General features: G+C 40.9%; 1 protein-coding gene across 8 annotated transcripts in view; it reads left to right on the top strand.

Moving 5' to 3' along the window:
• Positions 1 to 18,848, top strand: part of LOC131459257 (C-myc promoter-binding protein-like) — a 42,029-nt gene extending 23,181 nt beyond the window's left edge. For 5 of the 8 annotated variants that reach the window (XM_058628821.1, XM_058628818.1, XM_058628819.1 and 2 more), the window contains 21 exons: positions 229 to 374; positions 580 to 618; positions 2,299 to 2,432; positions 2,750 to 2,882; positions 3,196 to 3,402; positions 3,571 to 3,699; positions 4,578 to 4,719; positions 6,250 to 6,363; positions 7,430 to 7,549; positions 7,764 to 7,913; positions 8,122 to 9,272; positions 10,356 to 10,614; positions 10,825 to 10,892; positions 11,019 to 11,194; positions 11,533 to 11,700; positions 13,167 to 13,329; positions 13,419 to 13,673; positions 14,634 to 14,751; positions 16,566 to 16,728; positions 17,167 to 17,231; positions 17,479 to 18,848. In XM_058628821.1, the coding sequence (XP_058484804.1) occupies positions 229 to 374; positions 580 to 618; positions 2,299 to 2,432; positions 2,750 to 2,882; positions 3,196 to 3,402; positions 3,571 to 3,699; positions 4,578 to 4,719; positions 6,250 to 6,363; positions 7,430 to 7,549; positions 7,764 to 7,913; positions 8,122 to 9,272; positions 10,356 to 10,614; positions 10,825 to 10,892; positions 11,019 to 11,194; positions 11,533 to 11,700; positions 13,167 to 13,329; positions 13,419 to 13,673; positions 14,634 to 14,751; positions 16,566 to 16,728; positions 17,167 to 17,231; positions 17,479 to 17,615 (4,037 nt within the window). In that variant the 3' untranslated portion in view covers positions 17,616 to 18,848. The remainder of the gene's footprint in view (positions 1 to 228; positions 375 to 579; positions 619 to 2,298; positions 2,433 to 2,749; positions 2,883 to 3,195; positions 3,403 to 3,570; positions 3,700 to 4,577; positions 4,720 to 6,249; positions 6,364 to 7,429; positions 7,550 to 7,763; positions 7,914 to 8,121; positions 9,273 to 10,355; positions 10,615 to 10,824; positions 10,893 to 11,018; positions 11,195 to 11,532; positions 11,701 to 13,166; positions 13,330 to 13,418; positions 13,674 to 14,633; positions 14,752 to 16,565; positions 16,729 to 17,166; positions 17,232 to 17,478) is intronic. The other 3 variants (XM_058628822.1, XM_058628823.1, XM_058628824.1) reach the window with 3 other exon arrangements.
• Positions 18,849 to 19,064: the final 216 nt, after the last annotated feature.

Here is a 19,064-nt window from a genome sequence, read left to right as displayed (position 1 = left end):
CCCTCGTCTTTTGGCTCCAGTGGCCCTGTGACCCTCATGTGGAGGATAAATCAGTAGACAATGAATGAATGAATGAATGAATGAAGTCTTACCATTAGATGTTACTAATTCCCTTCAAATGTTAAAGCACCTGCAATAACAGAGTTACTCCTCACATTAATAACAACAACGACTGAAAGCAGAGTAAGACGACTGTCCTCAAGTGAATGATGATGATTTTGTCCTCAGGTTTCTTGAAGAGCCGCGACCGCTCACACCAGAAGTTCTACTCTCAGATGACAAAGACCCAGATGTTCATCCGCTTCATTGAAGAATGCTCTTTTGTCAGTGACAAAGATGCCAGCCTGGCCTTCTTTGATGACTGCGTGGACAAAGTGAGCTTGTTATTCCTGTGTTCCATGATCATTTTAATGCAGTCACATTTACCAACAAACCTCTTCTTATATCTTCTTTATCTTATCTTTAATGGAGCTTTCTTGGTAAACTTCTCCTTCTCCACTTATTTGATCTGTGACCTCTCTACTTTACAATGTCAGGTTTCTTGAGTTTTTCTTTCTTTTCCCTTCTGCTTCCATTCAGCTCTACAATTCAGAGCGGAATGCAGACAAAGGAAGCAAAGTAAGTCTGTAATTACACCAATAATTGTTTCACTACAATACTCTTGCCTCAGATTGTCTCCAGGTCAGTGTTGTTGGTGTATATTTAGGAAATAACATTTATCTCACAGACTTCTATTTCTTTAGAACATAATCCTGCAGAATTAGAATGAGCTGATATGTTCCCATCATTGTTTAATATACTGTAAATGTGCTCCTTATAAATGAAACTAAATCACAAGTTGAGAGCTGATACTCCATTTTCAATATTTAAAGCTAAAGTCCTAAAATCGTCAAGCTTCCATCGGAAATCCTCAGGCTCAGTTTTCTGCAAAGATTTCAAAAGTCCAGTGAGTGAGTGAGTGTTGTGTGTTTGCTGCTGAAGGTTAAATGTTGTGTGTTTGCTGCTGAAGGTTAAATGTTGTGTGTTTTCTGCTGAAGGTTAAATGTTGTGTGTTTGCTGCTGAAGGTTAAATGTTGTGTGTTTTCTGCTGAAGGTTAAATGTTGTGTGTTTGCTGAAGGTTAAATGTTGTGTGTTTGCTGCTGAAGGTTAAATGTTGTGTGTTTGCTGCTGAAGGTAAAATTTTGTGTGTTTGCTGCTGAAGGTTAAATGTTGTGTGTTTGCTGAAGGTTAAATGTTGTGTGTTTGCTGCTGAAGGTTAAATGTTGTGTGTTTGCTGCTGAAGGTTAAATGTTGTGTGTTTGCTGCTGAAGGTTAAATGTTGTGTGTTTGCTGCTGAAGGTTAAATGTTGTGTGTTTGCTGCTGAAGGTTAAATGTTGTGTGTTTGCTGCTGATGGTTAAATGTTGTGTGTTTGCTGCTGAAGGTTAAATGTTGTGTGTTTGCTGCTGAAGGTTAAATGTTGTGTGTTTGCTGCTGATGGTTAAATGTTGTGTGTTTGCTGCTGAAGGTTAAATCTTGTGTGTTTGCTGCTGAAGGTTAAATGTTGTGTGTTTGCTGCTGAAGGTTAAATGTTGTGTGTTTGCTGCTGAAGGTTAAATGTTGTGTTTTTGCTGCTGAAGGTTAAATGTTGTGTGTTTGCTGCTGAAAGTTAAATGTTGTGTGTTTGCTGCTGAAGGTTAAATGTTGTGTGTTTGCTGAAGGTTTAATGCTGTGTGTTTGCTGCTGAAGGTTAAATGTTGTGCTGCCATTAAGCACTTTGCAATTACTGATGCTCCCCCTCCGTGTCCCTCATAGCTCTAACCTCCAGTTTTAAGATTCACTTGAAACCTGAAACTTGTAGCAGCATGGCTGTAGTTGTCACCTTTCTTTCTTTTTGCCTTCCTATCTGTCGTTGTTCAAGGCTGGATTTAAGTTATTTGTTAAAATAATAATCCACAGAATACAGCATCTATGAGATAATGTGTCCAATTAAATATCTGTTTAATCTGTGTTTGTATTGTAGATTTATTGAATTTCAGCACATATCTACTGCATATTATACTCGTTTAGTGTGTGTGTGTGTGTGTGTGTGTGTGTGTGTGAGAGAGAGAAAAAGATGTGGACCAAGTGTATGAGGAAATAAGAAAGCGAAGAGAACAAGTTCTCCGCCCTCAACTCCCCCCCCCCCACACACACACACACAGCGATGCTATGAAGCTGTTTGAAGAATGTTTGAGTAAAAATGTTGTTTTGTGTCAAATCAACCACAGAAGTTTTCATTTGTTTGTGTGTGTGTGTGTGTGTGTGTGTGCTCTGCAGACAGACAGTGAGAGGCCAGAGGAATCCAGGCTCATAGAGTTTGATGAATCTCAGCGCAGTGAGCATACCGTCTTCATCACGCCTCCAGAGCTGCCTCCCTCACCTGAAGGGGAGGAACATCCTCTCTGCTACAGGTTTAAAAAATAAATGTTCCATTTTCTATTCATTTTTTTTATACTTCATAATTCATAATTAACAGCTGATTATAGACCAGCCACAAACTGAACTGTGTGCCTTTTGTATTCTGTGCTCACATTTTGCTTTAAATATTTTATTTGCACTGAAACTTTCTCAGTGATCTTTGATGAGCTGCAGCTTTAGGGATGTTTCATCAGCTCATTGTACAGTAGATGAATTATGATACTTATGATGTTTGTTGATTTCACATGAGTTTAACTGGACATGAACATCTAAATAAATTTCCCTAACTTGTGTTTGTGTTGGTCATCAGGTACGATGGTTTCCCAGTGCTGAGTGTTGACCTGTTTGACCCCGTGGAGGGGCTGCGGACCCCCTCCTCCCGTCTCACTGCCAGACACAGCTGCCCCACCAGCCCTGCTCCTATGTTTAGACGTACCAAGCAGGTCAGAACAGTCGCCCTCTGCTGTCACACATTAATATAGTGATGGAAACATCTGAAGGACCTTAATATTCAATATATGTTAAAAATATGTAAGAACAAAGAAGTTTTATTAGGTTTATGAAGTAAAAAGAAATCTTATTTAAAAAGACATTGGTGGTGACACAGATGCATAATGTTGCATTCATTCCTTCCACTGGATTGAATTCTCTTTTTCCTTTCCCCTTGTTTCAGTGTTGATTTCACTGGAGCCTGATAGTGATTCACACTCAACACATCTCTCATATGAGAATCTTTTTTTTAATCTTCACCCACAGGAGGTGAAACTGGCCCAGAGGATAGCTAAGAAGTACTCGTCCATCCCTCAGCTGTGGTCCAAGTGTCTGCTGCGTCACTGTTATGGTCTGTGGTTCATCTGTCTGCCAGCGTATGTTAAAGTTTGTCATTCCAAGGTGAGGGCTCTCCGCACTGCTTATGACGTCCTCAGGAAAATGCAGGCAAAGAAGTTGCAGCCCCCTGATGAGGTAAATAACAATTGTTGTTGTTGTTGTTGTAATAATAATAATAATAATAATAACGACTTAGATTTATAATCAACCATTCTCAAAACTGTGTTCAACATTTTGACAGTATTTGCACTTTTCATTTCACTGTTATTTGATTTTGACACAGTCATAAATGTTGACCTGCAGGTCTGCTATCGTGTGCTGATGCAGCTGTGTGGACAGTATGGTCAGCCTGTCTTAGCGGTCAGGGTTCTCTTTGAGATGAAGAAGGCTGGAGTTCATCCTAACGCCATCACGTACGGCTACTACAACAAGGTGTGATGTAAATGAGATTGTGATTTATGTGCACAGACAAAGTACAACGTCCTGGGCGGAGCATCAGCTGTGATTTACCCTCCTGCACATAGAGATGTTGGGTTTACAGCCTGTGTAATGCAGCCTTTTTCAAACTGTGGGGCGGGCCCTCTTGGGGGGGGCGTGGAAACTCTCCAGGGGGGCGCGAGTTCTGTTTTTTTTTTTTTAAGTCCTAACTAAAGTTTAGCAGGTGGAACTTTTGGTCTCGCTGTAAGCTGGATTCATTTAAGTGATGTACCACAACAACAAAACCTACACTGGTGACAAGGTTTGGATAATAGAGAAGTTTCTGAGGGGCAAAAGGGGCAAAATATTATTTTACTGATTTTGGATCTAATGCCACAACATTGATTGGGTCCAGTGACTTCAGTAGTGAGGAGATGAATATAAGAATATTTCATGTTCTGAAAGAGATGAAACTTGCTTAAACAGTGCTTAACATAAGTATTAGGCCACAGCTGCCCTAAATGAACAGCAAATACACCAGTATGTAGAAGTATTTTTACTGTTTTACAAAAACAACAGAAAAAACACTAAAGCACATTATTATTTCTTGATTAAGATATTCAATTATAGTTATTTACTTACGTTCCTGAACAGAAAAAATAGTTTTAGTGGTTGAAAGTTATGCTTGTTTCATTTCTTCTCAGAGAAGAAGTCCAGTGAGCCAGCTCACATTTGGGTATAAAAATAACACTAAAAATAGCAATAAAACGTTTAGTGGTTTTGAAATGACGATTGATGTTTTCCTGTTTTTAATAAACATGTTAAGCACTGTATATTTAACACTGGTCAATAAGCAGCAGTACTTGTTTCTGCTCCATGTCTCTTGTGTTAAGGCGGTGTTGGAGAGCACCTGGCCATCCAGCACCAGAGGAGGATACTTCCTGTGGATGAAGTTAAGAAACGTGATTTTGGGAGTGGCACAATTCAAACGAGCTTTACGACGGCAGGCCCTCCACACCCACAGCCCTTTGTCAGGTGCTTTCTTTTTACCTTCCTAAAAACATAAAAACATTCTTTAAAAATCTCCTGCAAAATGTTTTAAAATAAGGAAAGATGATATTTAAGGAGTTTCTGCAGATTTGAAGTGAATGACGACATCAGGCTACAGAACTACATGCAGACAATGTTTTTGTTGTAGTGGTTAGGGTTATGACTACATTATGAACTAAATGTTTTTAGTACGTACGTATGTGTTATAGCTTGAACAGTGAATTACATTTACAACCTTGGTGATTAATAATCAATAATGAAATACGATCTTAATAAATAATGACCAAAGACATATGGGAGACATAACATCAACAATAAACCGTCCAACACGTACTCATTTCATTTCATTGAAATGCTGGATACAGTAAGTCACCATGTGTGATGTCGGTGTTGTTCAGTGCTGCTTCACAAAGGTTTTTCTTAAACACACATTCACACTTCCACACCCTTAAACTAACTAAATGAACTTCATATATTTAGTTTTTTTTTTACAGTGGTGAGAATAAATCTCCACTTTTATATCATTTCTGCAAACATGTCTTTGAAAGAACCATTGTGTTTTATTTACGTCGTGTAGGAAACAGAGTTCAGATAGTTGTGTTTCTAACCGTTATAACTGCTAAAGTAGTCGATTACACTAAACAGATACAACTGCACATCAGTTTCCTGGTAACTGACAAATACAAATATTAGTGTTTTATCCTCTTGGCTAATTATTTGTACTTTTTAATTTAGCAGACATTTCTATGAAAATACAGAAAAAAGGTGTCAATCAATATACTGTTTATTTCAGGCTGTTATACTGTTAACTGTGTGGGTGGGTGTTTTATTTTCAGGCTTCTTTGTCTTCTTATTTGTTGTTGAGTCAAAGTAATGATTAAGTTTGTATCACATATGGTTTGTAAAAAACGGGAGAAGCGATAATTCTGCAGAAGTAATAAAATGTGTTTATTTTTGTTCATAAAAACAAGCCAAGTGAGCTGTAACAAGAAGAACAGAAAAGAAAATGGCCGACCAGTTTTTCCTCACCAGAGCAGGAAGTAAAGGGAGAAGGGAAGTAATAAATCAGTCACACCTGAGAGCTTTAGAGTGAGAGGGAACAAACAGACAAATGAAGTTCCATTTAGTTCTTTGAGCAACTAAGAAAAGTCAAATGACAGTGAGACAGTGATCTCAGGAGCAGGAGCAGGAGACCATGATGATCTTTAAAAACCTGCTGATAAGTTCAACATGACTTCTCCTGGCTTCCAACCTCAAGCTACAGTCACTTTGCCTTTTTGCTCAGGTGCGTTTATACAAATGTTTTGGTTGTGCTGAAAAAAAGGATCTAAGGGTCTGTAATGCACATTCTTAAAGCCTCTGTGCGTACGTTTTAACATAGTAATGGAAACTCTGTTGCAACAGTTGTCATTGTCAGTCATCAGCAGAAATAATGACATATCAATATATAGAAACAGCTGATCCCTCATGGAAAAAGCCCTGGGCGTGGTTTAACTGGCTGTTGTCTTTGGGCAGATGGCAGTGACCTGGACGCTGTGAGTCACGGCAGCATGGATAGCTCTGCTGAGCAGGGTCCCTGCACCACTGACCCTGTCAAAGTAAAGCCCACTGATGATAGATCTAGCACAGGTACACTTTAAATGGCCTTTAAGAGGCAGCCATCTTTTTTCATCCTCCTTCCTCACCGACTGATCTCTTCCTCATTAACGTCTTAAACCCCGACTGCCTGTTTTTCCACCTTCCTTTCGTTGCTTCTATTCACATCCATGACTCTGTGGTTTCTGCTCTGTCCCTAAACCCCGCCCTTCATTCTAGCCCCGCCCTTGCATGCAGTCGGCCATGGGGACAGCAGCATGGGCGCCTGGGGGGGCTCTGAGCTCAGAGAAACCACTCTCCCCCCAGGTAAACCTCTGTTTCTGCAGTGTTTCTATCTCATTGTCATTCTTTGTCACCTCTCAACCCGGCGTAACACGAAGCTGCTCCATTTCTGCTCGTCTCTCTCTCACGGTTTCTCTTTTACTCTTTTTAACGCACATTTCTAACGACAGAGTGATTTGAAATTACCCAGAAGTACTTTCTTCTTGATTACAGAGATGATTTTAATCACAGTGTTGGCACCTCTGTGTGAGGGAGAACCTCCGCTCACATTGTTATGTTCTTTATACAGAGTTACAGCCATGATGTCACAATGTTTAGAATTGATGGAGATGGAGGTTCATGGGAAAGATGTAAGAGGAGAGCATCTGACAGCTGGTGGTCTGGAAGTCAGCCTGCAGAGAGAGAGAGAGAGAGAGAGAGAGCAGGTTTCCCACTGAAGTCAGATCATGAAGCTGCATGAAGAGACATAAGCCAACAAGAGGATTCTTTTATTCAGCTCCGCTGTTTTTGTCTGTCCTTTCCTGGCAACAGTGGTATCTCCCAGAACTGAGGAAATGAAAGTGTTTCATTTATCTTCTCTGCCATGAAATAGATTCAGTGTTCATAGTAAAGACTTTTCTCATTATGTTAACTACATACTGTGAAAATAAAGGATATGCTCACTATACGGTGTTATACAACAATTTAACACAATACAAGAAACCACATTCATACATTCTTCCTTAACTAGATTTAGTATTTTTGTCAATTGGCCTAAATCTCAGTGTCTCTTTCTTGTGTTCACTCATGTTCCTTCTCTGTTTGTGTTGTTCTGTAGGAGATCAGTCAGATTTGGGCTATAACTCACTGTCCAAAGAGGAGGTTCGTAGAGGGGCCCCCGGTGCCCAGGACACGGCCCCTGACAAGGACTACAAGAAGGAGAGCGACAGCAGCTCCTGTCAGTGATTCCTGCCGTCACATATCTCCACACACTTCTTTACCTTATGAACATGAGATTTCCTCTTCCTGTGCCTTTATCTCTCCGTCTCCTCTATTTCTTTTTGCTCATGCACATCAGAGCATTTCAGTCACGTGTTGTCCTTGAGTGAATGTTGATGGTGCATGTTGTTAAAGAAGACCATTTGAAATTGTGTGTATGTTTGTGTTTGAAGTGTCAGAGACAGAGAGTGCAAAAGGAAGTAAAGACTGCCTTCCTCAGCTGGACATGGAAGTCCATTCCTCTTTCAGACCACGTGGCATTGTTCGCAGCAGCTTCACTTACAACGATCCGTCCTGCAGACCCAGGAGCTCTGCCAGCACAGGTACACCACACACCACACGCCAAGTAATGTTCAACATGGAAACAAAAAACTTCAAGTTTCTGTCATGGCCATTCACTTTTATTACTTTAATACCCATGAGCCTCAGCTGCTGTTGCTAGGTTAAAAATGAATCAAAGCTGTGGCTTATTAAAAGCATCTATGATTCACTGTCTCCTTCTAAAGGTCTGTTACCCTTCTCCTCTCTCAGGCCACGTCGCCGGTCTCCTCTTCACTTCCTCCTTGGATGAAATCGGTGAGGTTCAAACCAACAGTCTTCTCAGGAGACACCGGAGTGCTCTGGAGGAGGTGGTGGGCTCAGCCCTGGACTGGCAGGGTGTGAGGGGCCGTCGTCTGAGCGGAGACTCCACTCCCGCCGCTGTCCTCGGCCTGACGATGAGCCAGGGTGAAACTGACCCAGACAAGATTGCCGGGCACCTGGGTGCCGATGTGAAAATTCTCTCTGGTGCCAAATTTGGTAACAGTAAGAGACCTGGTCCACTGGCGTTAGGCAGGTTAGATGGTGCTGCTGCTCAGGTAGGCACTCACAGGCAAGAAGAAGAGGAGATGGATGGACAGGACTCTAGTGATGAGGACAGAAGTAATACAGAGGCCATTTTTGATTTGGAGGATCTGGATTTAGAGAAGCCTGCTCTGAGGCCTAGTGCCAGCAACCATCACACCAACAAACTGCAGAAGAAAGTTGTGGAGCGCAGTGCTAGCTGCAGTACCATGAGCACTGTGACTTGTAGAGGAGCGGTCCAGCGCACGGGCATTGAGACGGGCTACGATCCTCTGTCATTGCTGGCAGCTGAGACACAGTCTGAGGAACAGAACTCAGGAGACGAGGTCAGCACACCGAGCACCCGGAGACACCTAGCCAGGGAGATAGAGCTTTACATGAACCATATGGGAAGCCCACTGAGCAGCCGCACCCCCAGTCTGGACCTGCAGGACCTGATCAGCCCCCTCCTCTTTCCCCCCTCTTCAAACTCTGCCCCCCGCAGAGCCAGCCTGCCCCACAGCTCCCCCGTCAGGACTGCTGGAGTACCACACTCCCGCACGTACCAACCTCCCTCACCCTCCCCGTCCATTTCACGTCGGCGCCTCCTGTCATCTCCTCCCTGTCGCAGCTCCAGCACCACTCCCAGCCCGAGCCCTCAGCCCAGCCCCTGCAGAGAGCGCACAGACCACACGAGCCTGGCTTCTCCCTCACCTTCCTCTTCCTCTTTTGGTTTGGACACTCTCCTCACACCAACCCTGGATGTCTTCAAGACCAGTGTGTTCTCTGCCTCTAAAGGTGTTGCTGAGAAGGCAAGCCGCTGGTATTCACGTCTTTCCACCTACACCACGCCTACCAAGGTACAAACCTCATCTCCATTACTAAGCAACAGTGATAAAGCAAGTTTGACAAATAAAACAAAAAGTATGACGTTATTCAACAGATAAAGCTGTTTACAGTAAATGAATCAATCAATCTTAATGTGTATAACTTTTTTATACAAGGCCACACAGGTCAAAGTTTTTCACAGGGTAAAAAGATAATGAAGGAAACAACCTACTAAACCCCCCCCCCCCCACCCCCACCACCACCAACGTATGGCTGCTATTAAACATTAATACAGGAGCTAACAGAAGGTCAAATATAAAATAAAGTAAGTGAATAAATAAATAACAGAAGTACCATAATAATGATGAACTACAACATGATAAAATAATAGAATAAAAAATTCCGTTAAATAAGACAAAGTTGTGTCTGAATGAAAGTTCAAACAAATAATAAAAGGTAAAAGGTCAGTCTTATATTTGCTTTTCTCTGCTGCCCTCTTCAGGAAGGCTGAAGCACCATTATCAGAATAATAGTAATGATGATAATAATTGTGAAGAATGAAAAGGCTGGTACCTGAAGACCTGAGGGTTCTTGAGGATTCACACCTTAAAGCAAATCTGATAGAGAAGTGGAGCCAAGACCATTAAGAGCTTTAAAAACTACTTGTTTATGTGATAAAGTTTAAAAATGAGGTCATTTGTATTTAGCGCTGCTTTCACATGAACTCCAAATAGGTCATAAGTTAATTTGGACCTAACTTTAAAGCAAACTAAGTTGTAAATATGATCACAAACCTGCATAAATACAGATGTGTATAAATACCAACTGTACGTTGTAGAAAATCACCGGTGCATGGTGAAAGACCCGCAACGTGAAGTGCTACTGCCATCTCACGGACTACAGTATTTATTTATCATTATCACATTGTTCAATGATCCATTAAAACATGACTCACTGTTTCCTTAATCAGTAGCACTGTTTGTGCATTTAGAGCAAAGGAAAGATGCACTTACTTTGAAATAATGGCATTAAAATATCACATGTGTTCCCCTTAAACATGTTGAATATTTGAAAGTATACCTGTGTATACATAATAACCCCTGTGCTGCTTTCAGGACGGACACAGCGACCGTTTTAGTGCGACGTCTGTTGGTATGGGAGATGCAGACTGTTCCTCCCTGCTGGATGAGGATAATGGTGGGGACTCAGAGAGCTCTGTGGTCCCTCCACAGAAGAACAGGAGTCCCAGGCGCAGTCCCAGGCGCAGTCCCAGACGCAGTCCCAGACGCAGTCCCAGACGCAGTCCCTTCTGCAGCAGACTGGACAGCCCCACTGCAGGCTCCAGCCAAATGAGACCCACCTCTCTGCTCCCTGGTGAGTTAGAGTGTAGGTTTCACTAAATGCTACAAAGATTACATCACTTTTTCAAATACTAGAAGACTAACAACTTTTTTATTTGTTACTTTCTAATGTGATTCAATTCCAAGCCAAAGCTTCCATGTCCTCAGTGACAGTTGTCTGAAATAATATTATAGTCTTTGAGCGTGTCATTCACACTCGCTCCACTTGGCTTCCCTCTGCCAGACAAGTCAGACCTCGCCTCCTCACAGTACACCAGCAGTACCAGCATCTTCAACAACTATGCTATGGAGGTAAGATTAAAACAAAAGAGCAGCAGGCCACAATCTACACACAGCCTGGAGCCATTCAGAAATAAAACATGTGTAACACTTCTTAAGTTAAGTAATCATTAAGTGGATGTTTCTGTGTGTTTCCAGCTGTTAATCTCCAGCTGTTCTCGCTGTAAGACGTGTGATTGTCTGGTGTATGATGAGGAGATCATGGCTGGCTGGACAGCAGATGACTCTAACTTAAACACCACCTGTCCTTTCTGTGGAAACCCCTTCCTGCCCTTCCTTAACGTGGAGATCAGAGACATGCGCGGACCTGGCAGGTAAAGAATAAACCTCGCTCCTTAATATAAATGTTTGCTCGATGAATCATTGTTGGAAATGGACCACTTTAAGCTTTTTAACTAAATTATATTTTTTATTTTGCTATTTTTCAGGATCAGCTCCTTAATGGAGTTTTTATTCCATGTTGTGAAATTATTTTCCTCTAGAAGACGAAGAAGATCTCAAACTTTATAAAAAATAAAATAATAAATAAATAAAATAGAGGCAAAATGGAACAAAAAGATTGAATTAAAAGTATCCAGTTACAGTTGAATTAACAGCCCACTGTTGCTGATAAACAATTGATACAGTAATGAATCTACTCCCCATACTATAGGCTGTTCCTGAAGGGCAGTCCATCAGTGGATGAGGCAATGACCTCATCATACTCAGCCTCAACAGGTCTGGACACAGGGACGTCTACATTGTCCACACCCTGTCCAACAACCGCTGTGTCCCCGCCTTCTCCTACGATTGCTGTCCATGACTGCGTGGGAAGTGGAAGGTACAGACTGTTCCTTACTCATGTACATGCTGGTCACACAGAGGACATGCGGAAGACGTGCAAGGACATTTAAATGAGGGAAATCAGTGTTTGATGACAACATAACAAGAATGACTTTTCTGGTTGTCAAATGTTTAAATCAGGAAAAGCAAATACATATTTAAGGTTTTTATTTCACAGTATTGACAGTATGTACATTACAAAACATTTAAACAGCGCCGAGTCATCATAGCAGCTGCAGCACTAAAAGTAGGACGAATGACACAAATCAATCCAGACAAATTTCTCTCTACTGCACTGTAATTGTTTCCAGTTTGAGGTTATGTAAAGGTTTTTCAGAGCCTATGTGCTCCAGATCTGCACGATACCTATATGACACTATGCCTATATGACACTATACCTATATGACACTATGCCTATATGACAATATACCTATATGACAATATACCTATATGACACTATGCCTATATGACACTATGCCTATATGACACTATGCCTATATGACACTATGCCTATATGACAATATACCTATATGACAATATACCTATATGACACTATGCCTATATGACACTATGCCTATATGACAATAAGCCTATATGACAATAAGCCTATATGACACTATGCCTATATGACACTATGCCTATATGACACTATGCCTATATGACACTATGCCTATATGACAATAAGCCTATATGACACTATACCTATATGACACTATACCTATATGACACTATGCCTATATGACAATATGCCTATATGACAATATGCCTATATGACACTATATGACACTATACCTATATTACACTATATGACACTAACCCTATACCTATGACTTATAACACGAATAAAACAATAACATGTCAGCTTTTCTGATAATTATTCATGTGGTATAATTGGATTTTTACTCAAATCTTCTTTTGATGGTCAATGATAACTTGATTGCACCTCACAAAGGAAAAAATAGTTTATATAATATTTTATATGATGAATGCCATTAAAGGAACACATTCAGAACTGTAATGTAAGTCTGTTTTCCATGATTACTGAGTAAACACATGCTTTTCTCTCAGTTTTTGAGGTTGCCTCAGGTTGATTTGAACCCTCTCTGTGTGTACATACTGGAGACTGGTACCAGGATTACATTCATGCACTCCCACTGACTCCCAGATATACTTTTCACATACATGTTGTAAATCAGTGGTACAGGGTTAGGGTCAAGAGCCACAGCTGGGAGTAAATACAGATGTTACCGTGCTGTCGGAAACACAAACTGTTCTTTAAAAACACAAACTGTTCTTTAAGAACACATTGAACAGAACTGGTTGGTTATGAATTGGGTTCATGTACGTGCACCAAGCACTACAATGACCAGAAACCAACAAGCATACAGTTCTGGTTATGAATCAGCAGATGTATGCACACAAAGTAAAATGACTCTTGTTGCTGTGCATGTGTTTTACACACAGGACACACGGTATCCACATCCCCACAGAGCACCGGGGGATCCTGTCTCCTGGAGCCACTCTGGCCCGCAGCATCAGCGCCTCTGGTCCTCTGGAGGAACTGTTGCAACCCAACCACTGTGTTCCCACGTCAGGCAGCCTGCCCAGCCGCCTCAATGAAACCTCAGTATGAGTAGATCATTAACCTCACGCCCATCCTTACTCAGTTTGTTTTCTTGTGACAATAATAAGCTGTGATCATTCTCGCTCACTAAGGATCCACTTAACATGGAGTGGAGGCTCCACAACCCTGAGCCAGTGACTATTCCCTATCTGAGCCCGTTGGTGCTGTGGAAGGAGCTGGAGAGTCTGCTGGAGAATGAAGGTGATGCAGTAATAACTGAGGCTGACATGGTGGACCACCATCCCATCATCTACTGGAACCTGGTCTGGTACTTCAGACGGCTGGACCTGCCCAGCAACCTGCCCGGTCTGATTCTCACCTCAGACCATTGCAACAGAGATTCCCAGGTGTGACAAAGTACATAATGAGTATTATGATCCTCAGCTGTATAGCGATGTTGACTCAAGAGCAGTGTGAGGTTCACATGCACTAAACCGAACCCTCTGGATCCTTCTACGTTACACTGAGCCTGAGATTATCAAAGACCGTCCCCCCGGCACAGATGTATAAGGACCGCCCTGTTTGTTCAAGAGTGGGTGGAAGCGGGGTCTGGGGCTCCTCCCCTAGAAAATTCTGAATTTGGTTGATGCGATTTCTTATATTATGGTGCATTTTTGATTTGGCCAGCTGGAGAAGGGCAATACCTAAATGTTCAGTAATCATTCAGTCGTGCCCTAACCCTGCTTATGCCTCGGGGCCCTAACCCTGCTTATGCCTTGGGGCCCTAACCCCTGCACTGAGATGCAAATATTTCATCTTTTTCAAATGCAGTGACTAGTGTGAGCACATCTTTTGATAGTTGGTCAGACTGGTCTTTGTTTACTTTGTAGACCTCCATCATCCAGATGAAGCACTGTGAGTTTTCAGGGCTGTAAATTTAGATTTTTGTCTTACTTTAATGTAACAGCAACTATCATCTGAGCAGTTGCAGGGTTTAGGTTGCTTAGTAACAATGGACACAACAGAGACCTCTGGCTTCTTCTTGAAGATGCATGTACATTTTTCTGCTGGAAACATTTATATTAAATTTATATGTCCACACTCAAAAGTGATCAAGTGTTAAACCACTGGCCAGCTTTTTTAAGCCTGATGTTACAACTGGGGCCACTGTTGTTCATCAGAAGGAAGCTAAACTCAAACATCGCCACATTTACCACATGTAAATTGAAAATTGATTAATTTTAAGCATTGATCTGAATTTTTTCACATTTGAAATTGGAAAAAAAATGGTTTAATACAAAAGCAGAAGGGCAGAATAATAAGTTCATTTAGAAAATGAAATCTCTCTCTCTCTCTGCCTTTGTCAGGTTCCTCGTCACTGGATGTCAGAGGACAGTAAACACGTATTGATCCAGATCCTATGGGACAACCTTAAATTGCACCAGGATCCCATCCAGCCTCTCTACATCCTCTGGAACACGTACAGTGAGTCCTTCTGCTGTCCCTCTGTCCGTCTGTACATGCTTTCAGACACAGGCTGTAGTCTGGCCATCATGATTGACTGGAACTCCTTTACTTGGAGTTCCAGTCGTTCAGAAAAAGTTCAGAAAAAACTGAACTGAATTGGACTGAATTAGAAATGTCTAATTTCTGCATTCTCTGAACTGTAGAGAGGGACAGGACATGTTTCTTCTTCTGCACTTCCAATATTTATGTAAATTAATATTTTTTTATAAATATTAAATAAGTAGCATGTTCAGCTTTATGCATTACTGCTATGTGCAAGGTGTAAGTCCACAATGTGTCCTTTTTTTAGCGATTAATACACTTTAGCTTAATCTATCCTGCAAGCAACAACTGTTAATACTATTTACTTAACAGTTAAGTCAGAATTATGTCTGATTTTTGTGGAAATGTGGCTGAAATTTATGCCATATTGGGGTGGAATAAATAGCTTTTTTTTTGGATTATAGTGAGTCTCAGTCTTACTAATAATCAACATTCAGTCCTTTAGTTTGACAAGAAAGCAATTAGCAAATGAATTTTGCTCTAAAGCCATTCATGTGATCATACTTTAAACGTGAAAGGAACTTCACAGCAGCTGGATTTAAGACTATGATAGTACTGGATTGTTTAATGGAGGCTGGCATGAGGGCAGCGTCGCCTCCTCCTGCGAGTCACTAACCCTGGTACTAACAGGTCTGTGTGTGTTCATTGTGCTCTGTTGTTAAATGTGTGCATTTGGACTTTCTGGGTATCTCATAGGACTACTGGAATTAAGCTAAGTATCACTTGTGTAGTTCTTTCTTATTTGGTTGCTATCTCATTACTTGCTATTGTATCTAGCTGGGTTGCTTGACTTTTGACTTGTCTGTTTAGTTATGGTGAAAGTTTGTTGTTGATATTTTGTCTGCTAGGTCAAAGAGAAAGTTGTTATTGTTGCTGTTTTGACCTAGTTTCTATTGAGCCATCACCATCAACAGGTGTGATGTTTCATTGGCTACAGGGGAGTGAGAAAATACTCCCCTGTGCGTATACATCGCACTTATGACTAGCACTTCATAGTTTGGCTTACTTGAAGCTCTTACTTACTTCTAGCTCTTATTTGTACCCAAATGTTTAAATGCACTTATTGTAAGACGCTTTGGATAAAAGCGTCTGCTAAATGCCATGTAATAATGTAATGTAATGATGAGCTCCACAAGACTCTGTGTTTCTCAGTACAGCAGTGTTTACATGCCACTACTGTTACGCCGTTTCTGTTCATGAAGACAGAACTGATGCAGAATAATTACATTTTTAATGGTTACTTATCCTTTCTATTTCATCCACTACATGCAGAAAGTTGACAAAACAATCAACTACTGTATCTAAACAGGAAGTCACAGGAGCATCACGAGTGGCTATGAGACATTTTGTTTAACCACATAATGAAACATCCATACATGCAGCTAGGAGGTACAGGCCTCTTATACTGGAACCTGCCAATCAGCTCCCAGGGTCCACCTGGACAACCACACACACACACACACACACACACACACACACACAAGGAAAGTGAAAGCACGTCCCTGTGGTCGTAACACGTGTGTGCACAGAATCCTCACTTAGTATAACTAGTAGTTTACCGGTACAGAGTCATGTACGCTAATGTAAAAACCTGTTCTCACTGTGAAAGTAATTCAATTCCCTCACTTTGTATTCCCATTGCACTGTGTCTGTCTGTGTGTGTCTGTGTGTGTCTGTGTGTGTCTGTGTGTGTGTGTGTGTGTGTGTGTGTCTGTGTCTGTGTCTGTTAGATGTGGGTTACCCTGTGTCCCGGCTGGTCCCGGAGCAGGAGAAACCGTTCAGTGAAGAGTTGCTGCAGAGTGTGGTGAAGAGCATCCAGAGGAACGACGTCAGTCGGCCGATGACTCAGCTGCTCCAGCTGCTGGGTCAGACGCTGGGTGTCAAGAGGCAAAGGTCAGCAGTGATGTCACATCTTTTCTTTCATTCATTATTGTCGTCACCATGGAAACAGGTGGTGACTTTGAGAGAAGGCTGTCAAATACCCAACCCTTAAAAGAGGTGGTGTAATATGACGATTCATTAATAACATTCATTTATAGCACAAAACAGAATATTGGACTTTTGAGATATGAAGAATATTTTTTTTATGAAAGAAACAAAGGACTTTGGTGCATGAGGAGCTAAATGTTTCTCATGAAGTTACTCTTGTAAAACCACGTGAATTTAGTTTTAATGATTAACTGAAATGTTTTTGTGTCTTGATATTAAAGTAAAGTCATGAATTTTCTTAGTTTCTGTTCATAATATTCTTAGGGGAATAGGGGAAACAAATCTGTCCATTCTCTCACTTTCCTCCAAAGCTCTGTAAGTAACTGGGAGATTGTTTTTCAGGAGTTTGTACAGAGACGTCCTCTTTCTCTCGCTGGTGGCTCTCGGAAAAGATAACATCGATATTGGCAAGTATTTAGTGTCTTCAAGCAACTTTATTTGTTTGACATCTTACAGACATGACAAATAATAAAAATACATCAAATAATATAAACATAATATGAAAAAAGATTTTTTAAAAAGTAACAAAATAAGATTTTCCAGTGCCAACAGTTTTTCTTAAATGTTTCTCCTCACAGTCGTTTGATATAAAACAAGAGAACAACAGAAGTGAATGCAATAATGAGACATTGTTGACGTCTCCTCTTCCCTCAGACGCCTTTGACCGTGAGTACAAGTTGGCGTACGACCGACTGATGCCGAGCCTCGTGAAGTTGACCCATAACTGTGACCGTCCTCCCAGCGCGGGGGTCATGGAGTGTCGCAGGATGTTTGGAGAGCCTTATCTTTAAACACCTTCACTCTCACCACCTACTACATCAATGCTTTAAGACGAGCTCAGGAAACCTGTTGGAAGACTGTGAATGTGCACTCATGTTGAGCGGAGACTCTGAAATGATTTTTAAAGGTACATTTTACTGTGGTCACAGTTATTTAACCCAAAAACTAAAGTATGTCAGCTCAGTGAGGAAACTCCTGTGAATGTTTAACAAAAGAAAAAGAAGGTTTTTATATTGTATATTATATTGTTAAGTACATGATGACTAGAAGCAACATGTTGAATTTCAAGTCTATTTATGCAGAGTCAGCTTTATTTATTCTCGTGTCAGGTGTAGTGTTTTATTGAGGGCGTCGTCCAAACAGTGATACAGTGGTGTTTTCCACCTTTAACATTTCACACACAAAATAATGGAATTACAAATGAATGAACTGTATAATTGACAGATTACACAATGAAAATAGTCATCAACAGTTGCAACCCTTCTTCAATGAGTAAATCCCATTTTTGTGTTGCCTTTACATTAGTCCACTGTCTGTACTGCTCAACCAGAACAACAGTCTGTCTGTGCCTTTGTTTTTCATCAATAACATTTTATTGAAACAGTGGAACAGAGCGCTGTACATGAACAAAGCAAACATAAGTATTAATGTTACATAATTGTCTATGGTTTTACTTCATGCTATAGTAATCACAGTTTTGTTACAAATACACAGCAGCGCCACGCAGTGGCCGTGCGTGGTCACTGTCTGGGCTGATTGGAAACAATTACAGGTGATTCAACACCGGTTACAGTTGGGTGCAAAAATCTGCTTTACTGCTACTGTGATTGTTATTTAATTGACTGTCTGTTACTGACAAGAATGCTAATGTTGCTACAACAAAGTGTGAAGAGACAGAAATGAGGCTGTGTCTGTGTCATTATCTCAGCAGCACTTCAAGGTTTGTGTTTGCTGCCTGAGTCTTAAATTGTATGAACATGACTTTAACTCTTCCTCAGAATGTTATCAGAGGTTCAAGTTCAACATAAGTACAGATACATTCAGCTTAGATTACTTCATATCCTTTACAAAATCTTAGTGTTTTTTCATTGTAATGACACGAATGTAATGATGTTATTATTCCTCAGTACATTTTGAGGACAAATGTAGAAGTTTTAGTCTCAAGTACTACTGAATGAATGACCACGTTTACTGTAAACTGTACGGATTGATACTGTAGTAGAATTAAAGTAATCACAATTGGAGCTCAAGTATCAAATCACAAGTGCAAACAGACAGAAGATTAACTTCATTTACGTTCAACAATGTGGAAATGTGATTAAAGAACAGTGCACATCAGCACACATACACATCATGTGCTGCATTAATCATGCAGGTGCATTTTAAACTGGACCAGTTCGAACACACAGCAACAGTCCAGACAACGTTAATGACTAGGTTTGGGATTTACAATCCTTCAT

This window comes from Solea solea, chromosome 5 (assembly GCF_958295425.1).
Source record: "Solea solea chromosome 5, fSolSol10.1, whole genome shotgun sequence".
Lineage (NCBI taxonomy): Eukaryota > Metazoa > Chordata > Actinopteri > Pleuronectiformes > Soleidae > Solea > Solea solea.
Note: the sequence above shows the minus strand (reverse complement) of the source record. Positions and strands in the feature narration are given on the sequence as shown.